Source organism: Paralichthys olivaceus, chromosome 18 (genome assembly GCF_024713975.1).
Source record: "Paralichthys olivaceus isolate ysfri-2021 chromosome 18, ASM2471397v2, whole genome shotgun sequence".
NCBI classification, from domain to species: Eukaryota; Metazoa; Chordata; class Actinopteri; order Pleuronectiformes; family Paralichthyidae; genus Paralichthys; species Paralichthys olivaceus.
The window spans coordinates 13,958,853-13,980,348 of NC_091110.1; the positions used below are offsets into that span (position 1 = coordinate 13,958,853).

A 21,496-nucleotide genomic window follows, 5' to 3' on the forward strand; every position below is an offset into this window, starting at 1 on the left:
CTTGTGGGCAAATATGAAATGAAACAAAAAATGCTTATTCTAAACCCACAGGCTGCAGGTGCATTTAAAGTTTAGTTACATTATCTAAAGAGAGGGTTTTGTTTTTACAGCCAAATATCTAAAACGTCTGCCTGTCTGCTGAACCAAATGGTAAAATAATAATCATAAAAACCCTCCAACGGGCCGGGAGTCTTTGAGACGCACCGCTCCATAAAGAAACACCTCGGAGGAGGTTGTTTAAATCATAAACTGCGGATATATTCCAGTTGTTTCTGAATGACTATGGTGGGACTTCAAATAACAAAAGCCCTGCGCTACTTCCTTTTTGCAAGTGAAAAGAGGTGACGCTGTGCGCAGATTGACACGAAGCTCAGCTACCCCCACCACCGTGGGAACTGGGCGCCTGTGTGTGTGTGAGAGAGAGAGCGGGCGGGTGTGGGTGTGTGTGTGTGAGAGAGAGAGAGAGAGAGGTGGTGATAGATATAGATAGATATACAGCTTCACAGAGAAGAATGCATGTGAACGTGACAGAGAAGGACACTCAGAGTGAAGCGGGTTGAGATATGTGTCAACCACACGTACCAGGTACACGTATGTCATCCTCCCTTTCATGGGGCCTTCTGCTTCTGCATCTGCGTGTGACACTTTATGAAAACCGCTCCCTGCTCCGGTGGATCGGCGGCTTTCACACTGTCCTCTCTTCCCACAGCCTGAGCTCTACATTTGGCGCACGTCTGTGGCTGCATCTGCCTGCATGTGAGTGTGAAGGCCGTGCACCGGGCCTGCGCATCAGCGTGGGAGAAACGGAAGCAGAGATCCCACGAAGCTCACAGAATATTTGACTTCATTAAAAAAAATAATATATATATATATATATATATATATATGACTGCAGCAGAAAAAATTGAGATAAAATCAGGTTGACTCATGTAGACATTTGTAGAACATTACAAACTGTCTGGATCTGTTAAAGTAAACTTTCCAAGTCAATGCATTCCACTTGTGCTTTAAGTTACGTAGCCACATGTTTTAAAGTAAAGACACACACTTTAAAAGTGACACAATATCTCATACATCATAATCGTCCCTTATTTTTGTGGGTCAAGTTGGTTAAAGCACAAAATGATGCAGCTCATCTGTCAGAGCTCATCAATCATTCAACCTACACCAATTACTCTTGCTCAGAGTTTGTTTAAAAGGTCCAACTGGATGGTTTGGGATCCATTATTGTCAATAACAGGAAACAGTGGAGCCTTGGGAGCATTGTCCAAACTGTGTCTAGTTTATGTTATTTGCACATTACATTTAAAAAGACAACATATATTTTATACATCTGGAAAGGTGGTTTGACTGTTGGCCTGAGTTTTGGTTAAAGGCGTCCCTATCTTACAGAATTGATTGAAGGACACGTTCTTTAAAGAATTAAAGGATGGACAATAAGGTCAAACTCTTTGTTGGACTGACTGCATCTGTTTTGAATGTTAACTGCAGGTGACTGTGTGCTACAGATTTTTTGTTTGTTCCTCTGCAACAAGTGGCCCACAGCTGCAAATGCTCCAAAACAAAGACGGTGGCTCTGAGTCATTCATAGATATGTGGTGAATACGTAGGCCGCCATAACAGATGTGTGTTCCATGTTCTTCATGTCACACAGCACTGGTTGTGCGCCTCTTCTAGGGTTCAAAACTTTCACATGCATAAGAAACTGTACAAAGGTTATGGTTACTTTCAGACTTGACTGGATCAGTGTAGGTTTTTATTGTTTAAATGATGTCAGTGTGTGTGGTTATTTCCTACAGTTACTGAATGGTACAAAAAATCTTCTGGAAAATTAGAAACATCTGTCCACTATCAGAGCTTTGGCTGCAGAGCGTCTGGACACTTGGAAAACATTTGCACAGACCACAGGAGCCAAAAGTTTCTCTGATTGGATGAGTTTCTTCCCCAAACTCTGTGGCATTTGTGCTCCTCTCCCTCTTGAGAGAGCAAATGCCCCTTAACACGCACACGCAGACACACTTTTGGCTAAAGTTTGTCTGGAAAGAATCCAAAACCAGATACAGTTATTGAGATTATTGTAAAGGTGTAAGTAGAGATGAAATAAACGACAGGCTACTTTGATAATCTAAATATTATATGATTATTAATATATTTATACATATCAGAGAAACAGAAAAGTTCGATTTCAAACGAACTAACGCGCATTCCGTTTGTGCGTAAATACGCACGCCAATCACATAGGCACAGTGGGTGCACCAACTCTCCGCCAACTACAAAATGGAAAGTTGTCACGTAACACACAGAAAATCAAAGTGTATCCTGGTTGTATTTGTGCAGACATATCTCCCCTCTGTTGCAGTGTATTGATAAACAAGACGTGTGTTTTATTTAGTGACAGAAAAGAAGCCAGAGCCGTGAGAGCAGTGTCGGTGCGCAGGGGCCGGGTTTTTGGCGCCGAGACCCGGGGCAGCCGGGGCCAGACAAGACAGGAGGAGCCCCCCGTCCCGTCGCGTCCCGGGATGTTTTTATGTGTGCGTGCGCGTCGCTGGAGAGGAGCGCAGAGAGGAAGACGCGCACGGAAAATAAATGTGGAGATGTCATGAAAATATGTCGATTTTTCATCATTACGATTTGGCAATAGTGTGTTTTAACTTTCCTGCCAGGGAGCAGATTGGACTGAACTCGGATTGTGATGTGTGTGTGAGAGAGCGAGAGAGAGAGAGAGAGAGAGAGAGAGAGAGAGAGAGAGAGAGAGAGAGAGGAGGGAGAGGGAGAGAGAGAGGTGGGTGACGTTTTACCGGGAGGGAGGGGCCTATGAATCCAATTCATTCCGGGCACCACGTGTCCTCAGAGCGTGGGAAAGAGGCGAGCTTTTCTTCCCAGCAAAGAAAGAGCAAGGATCAAATAACACGGTGCTGCAGCAGAAATCTCGCGCTCTGCACAGAGGCAGGGGCTGCGACCACCCGGACAAGGACGGGACCGGGCGCACACTGAGGGGCTTATTGGGGAGTTTGGGTTTCTGCTTCATTCATAGCAATAAAAATACTCATGAGGAGCTTAATGTTACTGTAGTTGTTACACGGTCTGCTTCAAAAAATGAACATGCATGGCAACATGCCAACATGTCTCTGCCCTCCTGGATGCATGTTTAAGCTAAAAAAAAAAGGGGGTGGTGATAAATATGACTACATTATTATAGTCAACTAAAACCAGAGGCGTCTTTTTCAACCCTCATTTTGTGGAGCTATTTTCCCTGTGGATGAGAATCAGACAGCTTGATTTCACCACCTTTTTTCTGCAGGCTGGATCAGTCACGCATCCGGGTTATCACCAAGCTTTTTCTCACACCTGACAGTCGGACGTGAGATCACTTGAAACTGGAAGAGCTGGAAATCTGTTTTCGTTACGCAAATTCCTGCTTGAACAAGGATTTTACAAAAAGAGTGACTGCTCATTTTCATAGTGGCTTCAGCAGTGCCTGCAGTCAAATACCATCATGATCAGTTATTCCAATGATGCAATAATGTCACTTTTCAGTACTGTGCATTTTGGGTTTGTATAGATATACAAATCATCAATACTTGTGACAAAAGCCTTTAACTGCTACCTGCCCTCCAACTTGCTTTGTCTTTAAGATATTGAATATATCATGAAGATCATACAGTGTGGTTCCTTGCACCTTACAGCCCAAATCTACAGTTATTCAAATTCATAACAGGAACAAAATAATCCACTCTGATTGCCAGGCAAACCATCAGTGAACCATTCCATCATATTAACAACTTTATCACATTTTAGCGTAAAATAACGCAAATGGTTTGTTATCATCCATCCATCAATCAAGCTTATCCTTTGAGGGTAGCAGGAGGGCTGCAGCCAACCACAGCTAACACAAGATATGACATAATTGGTCAAATAAACAAACTCAACAAATATCCTTAAAACATTCAAGCTTAAGGATTGTAATTAAAACCTCTCATTTCATCACAGGATGCTGCGCTTGAGAAAATAGGTCACAAATCCTGTCTGAGACACGACTAAGCCGCATGATCTTTGTCCGAGACACTTTCTTGTCGGAGTGACGGCCAATAGATTTTCACTTAGGTTCACATCCAGAGCACAAGAGCTCACCCATCACTCACAACAATGAGCAGTGAAGTTCACGTTCACAGCTACAGACGCCCACTTTTGTATGATCGTTCTTAACAAGTGACAATAAGTATAATGTCCGTACAGATAACTGCATTATGGAGGGTGTCACATTACCTGTTTCAACAAAAAGCTCAACGGCCCCCCTCCTCCATTTTCTGCTTGAGGTTATTCAACTGGTCCTGTTGACTCGAATCTGTAGCTTCAATGTGGCAACTTTTCCCTCCTTAAAGATAAAAATGTTATGCAATGTTTTTAAAAAGGCTTCAAGATTAGACAAAAGAAGATGTTTTTATCATCCTGTGATTCAAATGTGTGACTTCCCACTGCAGCTGCTGTGCTTCAAACGCAGTCAGGGAAAACACACTTACATCAGTGATTCACAGTATGACCTGTCTCTGGAAACGGCTGTGGCTTTTTTGATGCAAGTTAAGTGATCAATAAAATAAACTGCACATCTGGCTTTGGTTAGAGCTTCTTTTATGAGTGTAAAAAGATTCAAACTCAGCCTTCTGCTGGAGTTTCGACAAAACGCCGGAAAATCTTTAATTGTAGAATTTTCCACTCAAGATGTCTTAAAACCCTTTTGGGCAATCGCATTTTCCTGCGATTACACAAAATCCAACATGGGATTTGTGAACATAGGAGAGGGGAGCATGAGAAAATATGAATGGTTTCAGGTGGAGTATGTGTTGGGTTTCTCTGTGACCTATCAGCTCGAGAGAGGATTTTGTTTACAGCAACCCAACACCGTTGTCAGCTCTTATCACCACAAACTCTCTTGACACATTCGTCAGTGTCTTCCAGTTTCTCAGATAATACCAATACCTTTATAGTAACTCCTCACAGATTGATCATTTAAATGAAAACTCTTGTTTATTAACACATACTTAGTTTACACCTAAATAATAAAAAAATATATACAAATGTTATAATAGAGAATGAACGTGTACAGTACCAGACTGCTAAATATGCAGAAGAACTGAGTCCTGGCATTATTTAGCTTTACAGTCAAAACAATTTCATTAAAAAGAATGTAATTGACACTCTTGTTCGGAACAAACTTAAAACATTATAAACTGTAAAAACTTTATGTGCTTTCAAATTTTGAAGATTAAATAACCTGAAGAGCATTTTTTGAAAGATTAATGTATAAACAGAAATTATCTCAATCTGATTCAAACCGTGAATCACAATGAATGTGCCAGGTTACAATAATGAAGACAATAAATAAGAAAACTCAAAATGCGATCATGACCCATCTTTGGATCACTGAAATTAAAAACACCACCGTTTGCAATGTGCACATTAATATATACACTATAGAAAAGCAGCTGGGGATGACAAAAGATATGTAAAATAACCGTAAAAGTAAATAATAACAATGATTAACCTTTCATTTCTTTGTATGACTGTCAGGCTTTAGTTCCAGATGAGTCATTTAATTCAACATTTCAGTCAATACCTGACTATAACGTTGCATTAAATGTTCTTTAAAGAGCAAGTGTGTGGGTGTTAATTCTTCTTCGGGCGTGTCTGCTCTGCCCCACGCACCTATCATAAGGAACATTCAGGTGTGGAAGAGATTTTTTACTGCAGCAGTACCTGATGGGTAAGAGGAGGTACGACTTCTGAGGGCAGTCAGCTGATTCAGGTGTAGAAAAGAAATATTTGAACTCACCTTTTCTCTAAGCGACACAAATCTAAAGATGCATTTGAAACATCGGTGTTAATCTGTTGTCTTTATGCCTCCTTTATTATTATGATATCAAGTAAATTAAGAACTACAATTATCAGAACCAAAGTAAGAGGCAACTGAATTGGTTGTATGTGTATGATGTGTATGATTCTGGATGTGTTTTTGGTTTGGTAAACTGCATGGGCTCTGTATCAGTCAGCTCAGGTGTGCTGCTGCAACTGAATCAGTGTCCTCAGCTGTTACATGTAAGACCTCCTGAAACATGGAGAGGACGCGGCCGAAGTGAGAGCCTTCCCAGAACACCTTGCCACATCTGGTGCAGACATAGAAGAGTGGTATTCTCGGCAGGAGGGCAGGGGGCACGGTATGGAGCTGTATGGGTGCCCCCCCGGGAAAGGTCAGGGTGTCGGGGTCCAGCCCTGAGAGGGGGGCCCAACGACACTGAAGAGCATACCTGGGGAGTTCAGGGGTCATGCAAGGGGTCAAGATGTCACCAAGCTTCTTGTCTTCCTGTTGACGGGACGTCTGTTGTGTGTGTTCAGTGTCCACCTGGTCCTGCAGAAATCCTGCAGGCAAAACATGACAATTAAGTGACTTCTTGAAAATGGAGTGAGACGGACACGCTGACAGCTGGGGCATGTAGATATGTCCTCATGTATTCTGTACTGTAACATCTGGAGCCCAGTAAAAATAAAGCCCTTCCCAAATTACTGAGAGAGTTGAGGTGTCACTGACCTTTCTGTTTAAGCATCCTGACCATGTCTTCTCTGGGCACTGCCACATATTGATCACTGTTACACGCCTGGACAAAGAGAAGAAAACATTAGAAGCAAGGTTAAAAGAAATGAGCTTCCATTCCACAAAAGAGGCTTGAAGAAAAGTTGGTATTTAGGAATTTCCCCTATAATGTAGTTACATGGTTTGTAAATAATTACTGGGACGTGTGCAGGTTTGTGTTCTACTAGGCAAAAACAAACACATTCAAATAAAGTTGTGTCATGATTTGTAATTCTAGCATTATCAACTAGCTCCATTGCTAAGAAAATGTCAAAAGTAGTGTTGAGGTGGTAAACCCCCTCGAAAAATCAAATCAAATCAGTAAAACCTTTATTTTGTAATTTGGAGAGAACATGTGAAAGTAAGTTGTAATAAAAGAAGTGAGTCAAAGCTTTAGTACACAAAGTCCTTTGGCACATTTCAAATTCAAATTCCCTATTGTTGAAAAAAGTACTATTATTCAAAATGTGGTATGATCATCTTCGAATGAACGGGAGAAGAACTGGACGCCAACTTATTAGATACAGTGTCATCTAAACCTATTACCAGAACACATTATATGATGGAGTCCGATGTAGATAATCGATATATAGACTATCGATTATGAAATATTTAGTATGATCACTTCAGTCATTGGTTACTTTCACACTAGATTGTGGCTCAAGCCGTAATTTTCAGTCGGAATCCAACCATGGCAGAGAGACAGCTAACAGAGCCAGCCCCGAACCAGACAGGCATTCTGTTTTTTATGACCAAACCGAAACCAAGCCAGAGAAACGAAAGCCCGGCCAACATGTCCAAACTCGAATATTAATTCAAACTGTTTCTCCCGGGTACCCACGCTCTATTTTATACATCCAATCACACAATTTACATGCCAGTAAAGGTCATAGCAGGCAAACGTTCTGTTCAAGTCAAAAAGTGTTGGACTTGTGTAAAGCCCTGGTCTAAAGCAGGACCTGACACATGTTGATCCGTTCAGACTGATGGCAGACAGACATTTTTCCCTGGTTGTTGCTTCGGTGTCAAGGGGCCTAAGTGTTACAGGAAGATCAGATCAGTGTGTGAGTGTGTGTGTAGAGACAGCATTTACGCCTCAGTAACTTTCACATGTGCATGCCGTCCTATCCTTCTCCACAGTAAAAGGTCTCCTTGGTGGGACATTAGTGACCTCTTGTTTGCCGGCCCCTAACATGCAAACACACACTCGTCTGTAAGCCATCCTGACAGCATGTCAGTGCTAAAAGCCTTGTCAACACACCTGAGCTCCACCCAGCAAACAGCATTCCACTTAGAGGTGGGCTGTAAATCAGACCGGGCTCGCAGACCTCACAAAAGCTTTGAGCTCACCTAAAGCCAGTTTGTCTCTTTATCCAGAAAATGTTTAATGAAGACTGCGGATGGGGAGCATACACCCAGTGACCCACCCAACGCAAAATTATATTGTCTCCTCTGTGTGCACATGCAGAGCAGTGTTTGCCTCTGTGGCGACTGAGGTCAGGACTGGAGAAAGCTGCTAGACAGTGGAGGTGTGGGAATAGCAGAGGTGTCATCTCCTGTCTTGTCTGTGGGAATGAAGCTCATCTGTCCCTCAGTACATTCTGTATTCTCCTCTTTGTATCTGAACTTAATCTCTCTCACACACACAGTTAACATGCATACACACACAAACACACACATACATACACACACACACACAATTCACAGACAAAACACTGTAAGATTCACACAGGTTACACTGCAGTGCACATAAACCACATGCTTGCAAATGCTCACAGCGCATACACATGGCTCACACATACGAGTGTGTGGCTGCAGCCAGGAAAACAGACCCAGCTATTTGCTCAGCTCAAAGTTTCCCAGAGTTGAGCAAGCCAGAACCTGCTCTGAACTCTCAAGTCACGGACAGGCAGGCACACATGCACACGGCCTCGCACACACGCAACATGGATGTAAATATTTCTATCTGCAATTAATCAAAACGCGGGGAGTTAGATGTGCAGAGAAATACACTGCACAACTGAAACTGAATAAATGAGAGTATGGTAAATGTCTCAGTGACATAACACAGCTCAGAATGACATGAACATATTTACAGATAAAACATATTTGAGGACACACACACACTGGTTCAATGCATTAATGGATGTGACAAAATGAGCCTTGTGGTGAAGAATTATATTTGAATGAATACAGATGGTCATTCTGTGCCTTCATTGAAAACTGGAAACTGTGTTGGACCAGATGATTTGGGGGAAAATATTGTGTATGTGATCATAATGAGGACGAGCATGTGGCTTCAGTCACCGTAATCTGTGCAGGACGGTCAGCTGGACTAACCTGCGATCGGTAAGCACGGCCATGTTACTGATTGTGTTTTAGGAATGTTCTTGAAGTGCATTTCCCCTCTGACTGCAACTCGTAATCGTCTCCTCACTGAACAACATATTTCGTTCCAAAAGCTTTAAGGTGGTATTTTTCTTGTAATATAACTGCACAGAAAAGCCTTAAGATCAAAATTCCACCAAATTAAACATAAGAAAAAATCATTTAATTTTAATTCAACCCTACATACATTTCAGGCAGTTGCTACATGGATTTATTTCCTTACTCTGTCTGCCCTTTGTTCCCTCTCTGTGTTTTTCAGGGAACCTCCTGCATTCTCACACTCCGTGTGGCCGAGCCAGAGAAAGAATGCTACTTGCCGTGACAACAAAGGCTATCTAAAGTGTGATACTGTGTTTCAAAGGATGGGAGGTGGTGGAAAAAAGAGGAGAGACAGGGGGATAGTGGAGAGGAGGTAGGAAAGAGAGGGAGGGAGGGGGGGAGGTGGGAGACTTTTCCCTAATGTGCTCAAACACACACACACGCACACACACAGTGCATTTGCCCTGTAGGCAGCTCCCATGGGAAAATGTTTTAGGGCCGATGTAGGTCACATGGTTAGAGCAGCCAATTGGGCACTGGTGATTTGATTCAAATTGTGGTAAGTCAGGTAAGGGGCAGCGTGGGAACAGAGAAGAAGAGCAAGAGCTGCGTCGTCGTTACCCTTGAAATTCTTGTCTTTTCCTACTCGACATGAATACCCACTCCAAGTAAAGGTTGCAGATACTTAATTCTAATGTCTAAAAAGGTTGTGGTCTAAAACATATACACAGTATATATAAAAAGAAATGACAGTATCCCTTCCAATGACAGAAAAATTAAATGCACAACTGTAGAGATTCATTGTTTGGCTCCCATCATTCCATGTCTGGGATGTTGTGCTGTCTCTTGCTTCCCTGTCATTCTGTTGGGCACATATAACATTTTTCGTTGCTGGTGTGAAATAATGTAGGTCTGAATCCAATGTAAATGTTTTTTGGGTGAGACAGGAGGAAGGAGAAGGGACTGGGAACGTTTTACTTTTAACACTCTCCCACTGAGGGAAACACATGATTTCAATGTCAATCACATTCACATGAGAGGATTTTATGTTAATGGTGTAAAAAACAAGCCTGAATACGATTAGTTGGTCCAAAGAGGTGAGTCACAAAATCTTATTTTTTGACTGAATGATCATTGCTCCTAATTAATATCATAGTTTCTGAACAATACAAATAAATCGCAAACTATGTCTTTTACTTTGCAAGTGTTCCTTTACTCAATAACTTTTAGTATTTCTTAATGTTGGTGTGAGACTTTGAAATTAATCATTTAAGCTTGTACAGCTGCTTTCAGATTTGCACTGAGCTCCGCAGAACCTCCATATTTTCTCCGGAGGAGGTGCTTGCCCCCCTAGTATAAAGTTTGTAGAAAGTCAGGAGAATCCGATATGAGGACACAGCAGTGGATCCCTTAAATGCATTAAGTCAATGAATGATGAGCAGAGCACTACTTCAATGTGCAGGTAACGGTTTTTATTATATTACTATTGAGCTTGTACTTGCATGGAGAATGCGCTGCAGCTTATTAGCGCATTTTTTAATTTTTCACTCGATTCTTTTGAAAATAAAATCATTCCTGTAAATAAGGTATAAAATACCTTGAATAGGGGTCAACTCTCTGCTGCAGCAGGATCAACCATGAGAGAAACGCTGCTTTGACCCAGTAAATGTACTTTCCCACAGTATCCTTAGGGTGTCTGGCCAGTGTCTCAGCCCACAGTCTGAGGTAATTATGAACTGTGTTAACTAACCACTACCACCTGACAGCAACCTGAACTTGGACCACAGCTGAGCCTGTCTGGGCTTGACATCACACACACCTTCCTCTGACTCACCCTCACACGCATACATGCACAAACACACACACATACCACAAAAGGCATGGAGAAGATGTAAAAACTCACATGTAACTTTCTCACTCACCCTGTGCCTGACTCATGTTGCACCCACTAATTTTACCTGCATGAAACACAAACTACAGTAGTCATATAATTTCCTTTCCTGATTTTCCAGTGGAAATAAATCATCCAGTTGTGTTTTGAAAGTGAAAGCTTTCTGGCGAGTGCAGGTTTGCACAGATACTGTTCCTGTACTGTGTAGGAAAGCAATGGGGATGTTGGCGTGCGTGAAGAAGATATTACAAAACCAGAAACCTTTTGGAAAATCAAATACAGACCCGACGATGTAAGACGGAAAATCATTAAAATTCATATATTTTTTCAAACATCATGTACATTTGAAGACACTGTTATACTTTAACAGCACCTTTTTCTTTATATGTTTTATTTTAAAAGGTGCTACAGTTATTTATGTTTATCAAAGCCATTGTGCTTTTTTTTTTAGCAACAAACTCCTCAGATATAAAAGAGTGTTTTATTTGCTTCACAATATGTAAAGAAACGTTTCTAATTTCATGCATCACGTGCTTCCTCGCTCTCTTTCTCTTTAACTCTTGCTCAAGCTCTCTTTGTTTCTTCCTCTTGTCAACTCTGATTTCCACTTTTCGACCGTTTTCTCACCCTCCACTCGCTCCCAACGTTTCTGCCTATTCTTCCCTCTATCCCTTGCTGCCTCACTCCCTCTTTATTGCTGCTCACTAAAACGGGTAATGAAGAAGATAATAGTCTAGAGTCCAGCAGATAACAGTCTAGCGGTCACACAAACAGCACTAATGCTTTCCCTTGGCTCGGCACAGTCAGTTAATTCTGTTTTTTACCCACTCAACCTTCAACCCCCAACCTCAACCCCTATCTCTCCGTCTCTCCAGTTAAACCTAAGTCTCCTCTCTTGTTAAATGTCTTGCTAGAAGCTCCCTCCCTCTACCCCCTTGCAGTTTCCCTTCAATCTCCGGCTCTCCTTCTCTCTGGTTGTCTCTCACCTCTAACCTCTTTCTTTCTCTCTTTCCATCTCCAAGTACTCTTTCTCTCTCTCTCTCCCCCTCTCTCTCTCTCTTCAGACACCAGATAGCTGGGGCCAGCCTAAGCCAAACAGCTCAGGAAAACAGCATGCTGAAAAGATCCGTTGACAATAGTGTTCACTGGGCAATGGGGTTTTGAAGTGGGATAAAAACAGCTCATGTAAGAAGCATAAAAAGCTGGATTAAACCACATTGATGTGTTGCTTTTTATGTGTTAAAAATAAAACTGCCAGGCTAAACAGGTACTGGGGACAATGTGATTGATGGCACATGACATTAAACACTTACCCTTAGGTGTTTTTCAACTGAAGTATTATTTCATTTGAATTTCAGTGTTGGGATATCACAGCCGCAAGCATTTCTGTTTTAAGAATTTAGCCTCCAACAACTGCGAATGATCTATGAGAAGAACTGTAGATCAGAAACTACTGGTCTAATATATATATATATATATATATATATATATATATGTAAATAATTTGGATACATTTGTCTTCAGGACATTATGATGGGATTTATAAACATATTATTATTATTCTTTTAATTGATACTGTGACATTTTGTACATTAGATTAATAGATTGATTATAGTGCAGTAAACTCCGCTTGTCTGGACACAGTGAACAGAGAGTAATTTTAAAAAAACTGCATCTGTAGACATCTTTATACCACTTTAAAAGAGATTGCAGCTAAAAGATGTTAGACTGATGAAGTTATCTCATGTCTCAGAAACAAATGGTTGAAAGCTGTAGTTTGCTGTAAAAGAAAAACTATTGAAAGAATTCTTGCAAATGTAAAAAGTAGGTCCACTTTAACAAACTGTTTTGAGCCTGAAGAATCATTAATCATGGGTATTTGTTGTTCCATACATGAAACAAAGTAGAACTTAACCTGAGAGAAAACATCACCTTCCTCACTGCAATGTTTTCGGGGTAAACCTGGGCTTGTTTGATGTTGAGGCAAATGGTGGGTTTTGTGTTGCTGTCATATGTGCAGTAAAGACAAGTGGTTCTCTCAAATGCAGAGCATACACACAAATGCCAGTGAACATTTGTCTTTTTGAGTCAGACCTGGTGTTCCAAATGTCTCCCTGCCGTCTGTCGCTGAAGTGTGACGTTTACACGCACTTCAAACTAAAACAGTCTAAATATGCTCATTTTTCCCATGCCTTCAATGCACCCATTCAACCCCATATTACGACATCCACAGCTTTTCCCGACATGCGCGAACAGTTCTCAAACTGTCACTACGCCCACACGCAGCCCAAACAGAAATTCCACCCACTCAACCTGAATCCATCAGCCCGAACTACATGTGGACACGAATACAAACAGACAGCCTCGTCATGGGAGAGCCACCGGCAGATTCCTCTGCTCAACGTTTATCGCTGCTGGTGCATATTTCCCCCCCCCCCAAGCCCCGATCTTCACCGCTTCTCTTATTTTTCCATCTTTCTCATCTCCTCCTGATGTAGAGGCACGCAGGCATGCAGGGAATGTTATTGTAATGCAGAGTAAATCATCCAGGTTGGTAAATATTGACAGTGGCTGCTACTGCTGGTCTGGGCTGTTCTCTCCTAAAAAGCTGAGAGAACACGGAGGGAGTGACTCTCCCACATGGCTTCTTGACAGATAAGGTGTCGGTGTCCGGGTGGGGTACCAGAAAATCATTTTACATGCAGGCTGGCCTACGTGGCCACTGGTTAAAAAGTTGAATGCCTGCACAACCAGATGTGTGTTCTCCTTAACAGCAAACACATGGTAGTATATCTTGCACTGTCACAACGGGATTTAAGCAGAAACCACAAAGTTAAATGATGGTGAAAATGATTGGGTTCCTCTGTGAAGACATTGTTTCAAACACGTGTGATTTCCCTTTAAATGTTCCAGAACTGAAACTAATACGTCAAACCTCATTCCTCTCTTTGTACTTCACTATCCAGCACCATGTATAAGTGCTTTTAAAGTTATTTCAACCTGACCTGCTGCATTGTTGTGGAAAAGCAGACATTTCTAGCTGCTCAGCTTGAGATTTACGTGGGATATGGCACCTAAACAGAAGCCAAGTGATACAAATACGGTTTCTCATTTTGGTGAAATCAAATGGAACAATCAGTAGACTGACGCTGCTCTGACATGTGCTGAACTCCAGATATTCCCCTGAAATTATTCGGAGGGGCTATATAATGCAAATGTCGGAGTCAGTTGGTGCTGACATTCTCCGCAGTGTTTTTTGCCAGCCCCGAGTAAAAGCTGAAAATGTCAGAGTGAGAATACAGGCAAACACAGTAAACAAAGGATGGTGGGCCTTGTAAAGATGTGATTTTACTCAGACCACAACTGATGGGAAAAACATTTAGTACCAGATACACGTCATTACTGCTTCATACTTCAAACTCAGACGACAGTGAGATTGTGTAGGAACTCTCACAGACATCACAGGTATTATCAGGACACACACACACATAACTCACAGTGGACAAGCTATGGGAGGGTGAGATAAAGCCAAATAAAAGAGGGAGAGGGCTTTGGGGTTAAGTGGCAGTAATGATGCAGGATAAGGAGGCATCTGTGTGTGTGAGTGTGTGTGTGAGTTCAAACTCACTTCAAAGTGTCTCTGGGAGCCTTGTTCATGTCAACAGGAGACACGGGAGAGGAACACAACATTAGAAAAGCAGAGAGGTAGAAAGGAGGGGGGTTAAAAAGGAAGAAGTACATGATGGTGGGATGGCGAACAAAGGCCGCAGGGAAAGGGAGGCCTGAGGTGGAGGAGGGTAATAGAGGGTTAAGGAGAAGTGGGTCGGAGGTGAGAGGTTGTGGGCAGCAGAGGGGGAGGGGGAGGCAGAGGGGGACTCCCGGTGAAGGGGTTCACCTCTAGTGTGAATGCAATGAGGTAAAACCAAAAGAAAGGAGGATGGAGAGAGTTCCTGTGTCATACACACTCTTTAATTCCACCCTTCCTCCCCTCCCCTGTTCGGTCCCCTTCCCTCCATCCCTCCCTCCGCCACCGCTGCTCCCTCTCTGCGACCAGCCCCAGCAAATTCCCTAGGGCCAGGGGCAGTCCCCTTTCAGTCTCCAGTGACACAGTAATTAGAAGTGTGGGAACTGAATCCGTCCCTCTTTCTGAGCCCCGCACTCTCACCCGCACCCCTCCCTCCCTCGCTCCCTCCTTTTGCTGTGCTACCCTCCCCAACCCCAAAACAGCTCCGGGCCCCAACCCTTCCCCTGCACTTCCTTTGCCACCTCTCATTTTGTACCCCACCTCCGTTCTTGATCTCAGGAAGTGCTACATACCCTCAGAAACAAGACGCACATGGACATGGGTAAGAAATATGGTCACATATGAGGTTGACCTTATATCTGTACCTACATCGGTATTTATAGATAATTATAGTTGCAAGAATGTCTAATCTGTTTCTAATATAATACATATCTTCAAATACAGACAACCGATTGTTTTAAGTGACATTTTATAAAGATATGATATCTCCTAATGTCAAGCTCAATTAAAAATCATTAGTCTTTCCAAAACGCATTCTGACTCCTCTACCACCTGTGATGTCCATGGGAGCCCCACATCACACACACTCACACACATCGACACACACACACTCAACCCCATACCCCTCATTCACCCCCCCGCCGCTCCACCCCAGCCCACCTCACCCCCGCCTCCCCTACAGCCACAGAGTCCTCTATCTCTTCGAACAGAGCAACGCTGTCTCTCCCGCTCTCTGTCAAGCCCACCACCACCACCCCAACCCCCATTCGCTATCTCCGCGGCGATAACCATGGGAACAGCAGCACTGTGGGAACAGGCAACCAGTTGACCAAAATAGACAGCAGGAAAACGGAGGGAAAGAAAGAAAGGGCTCCCTGCATCCAAGGAGGCCTGTGTGTGTGTGTGTGTGTGTGTGTGTGTGTGTGTGTGTGTGTGTGTGTGTTAGGAGATTCATGGGATCACCCAGACAGACAGGTACTCAGGCACTCCAGTCACCTCTGGTTTCCACCGGCAACAAAGACGGATGATGGGTGGCTTGAGATGCTGCGTTAATTCATTAAAGGATATGCAGCTTTGGTTTGAGTCGGTGAGACACGTTGAAAGCTTTGCTTCTCACACACTTACACAGTCCCACTTTTAACGGTCCAATATTTCCTAGATAACAGCGTACCATGCAAAAAGGCTACACCCTTAACCACAAACACCCACACCCAAACTGCATACTAATACGACACCATCACACACCCAGTCACACCCGCAACCCCGCACCTCTAAAGGCTCACTTGCATATACAAGCATTCAGACTGAAAGTTTACATAGCAAGTTCAGGAATGAGATGAGTGGAATGGTTGGCATTCAAAAATAGTAGTAGTATTAGAGTAGAAGTGCAAAGACTACGTCTCTGATTAACTTAAAATGTTTTAACACTGCAAAGAATTTAAGCACTGAAATGCTCTTTAATGAGAACAAATCTTGTATGTAACACAGTATGTCACAATATTAAGGCAGTGTGCGGTTCCAGAGATACCTACAGTAGTGGGAACTACCACAGGGGGATTTTTGACGGCTGTTTACTGGCAGGTGCTTATATGCACGTTTGTGGACCGGCATCCAACGGTGCAAGATGTAGTCACAAAAACGTACAGGTGTGTAGTTGAGATCAAAATTAAGTTTGAGTTCGAGCAGTCCAATCCATGACCACTGAGCTCTCCTGTAACCAGAGCCCAGCGATGGGATCTCAGCAGCTGCAACACCTGACAACATGTTGATTTTCTGGCCCATGAACACTGAGTAAGTCCGGTAAACACCCATCATCAAATTCGGCCTTCATTTTGACCTTAGCTGCACACATGTTAACATTTGTGACTCTATTGCAATTCAAAAATCTCTCCACAGACTTATAAACGGTTTCAAATCACCTCTGTGTTAGTTCCTGCTACAGTAGGTGTCATTTTTCTAATATGACAAACACACACACATACCCACACAATTGTTCTCTAGTATTAATTGTATACACAATTGTTGATTTTTTATTCTGCAGGAACCAAAGATTATCTCATATCTAATTGTTTGGTATGTTCACACTTTGTCCATAAGGAATTCTGCTGGTCACCAGAGACTACACACAAGAATACACAAGTCTAAACACTCGCCTTAACCTTCACATCATGAGTTAAAACGCCGGGGTGCAGTTCCGATGAGAAACATAGATGCTGGCCTTCCTTGGCCTGGAAGAGGAGGAGGAGGAGGAAATGGGGAAAGACGCAAGTTGCGCATCATGGGCTTTTTTTTTTTTTTTAAATACCTACTGTGGGTCTAATTTTCCATTCCATTTTTATCTCTCAAGTCTCTCAATAGCAACTCAACTTAACCTCAGAACTGACAGCATTTCTCTACGATTCTTCTACATTTCATCTTTTATATTGTTGATAGTGATTCTGTACACTGGACCAACCTCAAGTCTATTTTCTTTATTTTATTTTCTTTCTTCCCCCACTATAGCTGTGTGTTTGCCATATAAGTCTCTGTACTCTCTCCTTCTCTTCTTTCCAATTCCTATCAATTCATCTACCCTCTTGATCCATCTACACCCCCACCCTTTGCTCTTTCAGGCTTTTCCCAGGCCAAGAAGCCTGACCTCTCCAGCTTTCTACCTCTTTGCTCCCTGGGGGTGGATTGGGGGGGTGTCTGCCTGCGACCATTCCCAACCCACAAAAACTTTCACTTTAATCTGACTCTGTGGGTAACAGAGGAGAAAGAAAGAACAAGAAAGAGTGTGTGTCTTTAAGTGTGTGTGAGTGCGTGCGTGCATGCCCACCAAGCCTTGAGCTCCCAAAGCAAACAGACTTCTAACCTCCTGATAGCATCACATCACGCAAAGTGCCGGCTTTGGAAAGGACCACAGCAAGACAGAGTTTTAAACTTTTAAGGCTGAGCCGGTCTCACATTCCCAAGACCTACACATGCTTGTACAAGCAGCGGACATGAACACAGATCAGACATTTAAAGAATGTTCAGACCTACATTTAGAATGTAAACTGTGAAAACACGCAATCACAGTGATGACATACGCAGTTCTACACATGAGAGACAAGTAAAAACAAAAAGACATTAAGGCATCATTACAAAATCAACTCAACACAATGCACACATAAAAAGTACAGTTGTGGAATTTCACAAACCGCAGACAATGTGGGGGGTTAGCATCTATTATCTCTGTCTCCATGCGGTTTAAATTTAATTGTTGACACAACTCATTCTCGGAAACTGCACACACACACAAGCTTGCACTAACACACAGCGTGCACATACACAGGGGTGTCGGAAAAAAATAAAACAACTCAGCCCACAGTGGAAGGGGTTATTGTTATAAAGATAAATAGGTCAGTGGTTCCCCAGTGTTGTCAGGCCTCTCCCTTATCAGTTACATTAATCACATTCACATGACACTGAAGGTGTAAATAAGTTGTCCATTGATGATCAGAACCAAAAACCTGCATGGCTCTGGTTCCTGTGGACCAGGAGATGCTCTTTACACAACTTTGTCATAGACGCAGTAGCAAATCTACAGTAGCGCAAATTACATGAGGAACATCCAGTATGTCAGACATGTATTTTTCTCATCTCAATAGTCGCAAAACTCCATAAACAGGAGACAGGAAGACCCATACAACTGCAGACCTTCAATACCCCATCTTTTGTGTGACTCTAAACACAGACAACAGACCACACACATTCATCACATAGAGAGACAGCAATCATGAACTGAAAGGTAGCTAAAATTATGCAGCCAGTAACCTAACATTAGCAGAACACAGCAGGGAAGGGTCATATAATTTGCTTGCTAAAACTCCTTCATGCCACTGGGGATATTATCGTTAGCACAAACCTGCCTATCTCTCTACTAGTCAAATATTGTTTTATAAATGTTAATTGTCTGCTGGAGCTTATCCAGGCGTCCTAAATGTGTGAGGAACACGCCAGTACATGACCATTAAAATTCATCTCTTGTGCAGTCTTGATTTGGTTCTTGATTTGGGTTCGGAAAATCACAGCAAACAGATCACAGTAAAAAATAAAATAAAAAGGTAAAAATGGGGTTCTGCTGAAAGGGCTCATTCGTAATATCACAAGAATGGCAGGACTGCATGTGGAGTATAGAGACCTGAGTGGCTAAAAGCTGGCCCATGTGCCACAGAGTTGTGACAACAACCGAAAACCTCTCAGCTATTTCTCACTGGCAGGTATTAAGCATGACTGCCAAGAGATCTTTATTACCCTAGTTGTGTGCAGCGCTGGCCGAGTGAGCTTGGATGATTTGCTATGTTGCACTGGGTGTTGAGTGCGAGAGAATGATGTATGATTCACTAAGCTGCAAAGACCAAAGATCGTATTTCACTATCGCAAGGGAAACCATTATACCGTGGCCGCAGAAACAAAGATGCTCATGCCAGCAGTGTCTGGGAGAGGAAAACATGATGTTAGGACTCGTTCTCACAATATGATTTCCACTTTCTTAATTGAAGCAAAGGTTGTGGATAACCTTCACGAAAATAAAGCCAACCCATTTGGATGGGCACATACACTGTCAGGGAAAACAATTGAATGCAGTTCTTCAAAATCAATATTATGCAATATAATCAAATCTTGATGCATTTTTGCACCTTGTTTTATTTAGTTCAGTTCTCAGCATTCCATAATTACATATTACAATTATGTTTAACATATTCACCTAAAAAAATGCATAAACCTTCTAGTTGTATTACAAATTGAAAAAATAATGCATTATTAATAAAATGCCTGCTATCTGTGTGGTACTTTTGTCATTAGCTGACCCAAGCTTTGTTATTATACAGAAAAAAATTCTGCCTCCCTTAGGACACTATTAAGAAGCAGAGGGCAATCACTCAAAGCAGCCCAGTCTAGCCGTGTAGCTACTGTGCTCCGCAAAACATGAGAAACTTCCTCTTTCTGTGTACGCTTGAGAGGAAGGCATCGGTAAGTGTTTCCCTCTCCCTGAGCGGCAGGGAAAAGTAGACCCTCTCGAGTGCCTCTCGGCTTCCCCCACCTCCCCCATGAGCCAATAACACAGTCAGACAGAGACTGAGAGAGACACACACACACACACACAACCACACACACCCACACACACACACACAGTGTGGTTTCTCCTCTGGAGGGGAACATAAACAGGGCCGTCTGTCTGCGAGCAGAGAGCTAGTTCTCATGACATCACCACCCAGCAGGAATGCTCTGCTTTGCCCTGTCAAAACCCCTCCGCCAGCCAGCAACTCACACATACACACACACACATACAAAAACACATTGTTGAATGATTTATGCACGTCTACATATTCACGGAGAAGATGTATCCTATATTCAACATACACCCAAATGGCATTTTGAGCTATTGTCACTCCTCAGACATTTTCTTATTTGGCCATTGTTTTTCATTTCTCCACCGTTCACAGACCTCTTCTTCCTCTGTATCTCCTGCCAGATCTTTATCACAGTGTTGTGTTCATTCTTCACCATAATTTCTCATTCTCTCATATCTGCATTGCCGGTGCAGTTCACAGTTTCAGACCACACGTAGACCACAGACACAGAGAGCAAGAGTGTGAGAAACGAGCTAGTTCATGTAAAAGCACCTGAGTGAATAAAACTATGTTACCTATGACAAACTTGTGTGTGCGCGTGTGTGCATGTGTGTGTGTGTGTGTGTGTGTGTGTGTGTGTGTGTGTGTGCGTGTGTGCGTGCGTGCATGCATGCGTGTGTGTGTGTGTGCGTGTGTGTGGGTGTGGGGGACATGGGAAATTACGCACTACTTCATTGTATTGGTGTTCGGAGGAAAAGCCCTATTGAAGCTCTCCCTCCTTCCTTCTCACCTCTCTTCCTCCCTCTCTAACTCTCTCCTCCTTTTTCCATCCCTCCATCACTTCCTGCCTCTTCTTTCTCTTCCTGGACATCTCCTTCTAATTACCTTCTGCTATCTTCCCCCTTCTTGCCTCTCTCTCTCTCTCTCCATATCAGCCTGTTAAAGTCATGTTTTCTTACAGTTTCTCTCCCATCTCTTTTTCCTTGTCTAGGTTTCTCTCAGGCTTTTGGGGAAAGCAGGGCAGGAAGCAGCTTGGCTCTCAGACAATGGAACACATCAAAAAGCAGCACCAGCCTAACCAACTTCTCACTCACACACACACACGCACTCTCTCACGCACACGCACACACACACACACACACAGAGAGAGCAAGACAAACAGGACATTCCAGCTGCCGGCTGCACCGGATTCCTCGCCTTGGCTAATCTGAAACGGAGAGTGAGACTGGGAGTGGAGCGAAGCAGGGAGCAGGGTGAGAACAGTGGGTGAGGGAGAGCAGGGGAGATGGAGAATGACAGGGCTATGCAGAGGTTGAAGCTACGGCCACACTAATACCTATTTGGAAAACGATCTCCGTCCAGTTTTAGCAAGTTCACACTTCGCATGCACATGCAGGTAGAATTTTCCATTTACAGTTCAATGGCTAATT

The 21,496-nt window shown here is 42.9% G+C and overlaps 1 protein-coding gene across 1 annotated transcript in view; it reads right to left on the reverse strand.

The window, feature by feature from the left end:
* Nucleotides 1-4,999: 4,999 nt before the first annotated feature.
* exd3 (exonuclease 3'-5' domain containing 3) overlaps nt 5,000-21,496 on the reverse strand; it is a 35,334-nt gene continuing 18,837 nt past the window's right edge. Inside the window, exons 20-21 of the mRNA XM_069514059.1 lie at nt 6,584-6,650; nt 5,000-6,414 (exon numbers count right to left, since the gene is read on the reverse strand). Of these exons, the coding sequence (XP_069370160.1) occupies nt 6,044-6,414; nt 6,584-6,650 (438 nt within the window). The 3' untranslated portion in view covers nt 5,000-6,043. The remainder of the gene's footprint in view (nt 6,415-6,583; nt 6,651-21,496) is intronic.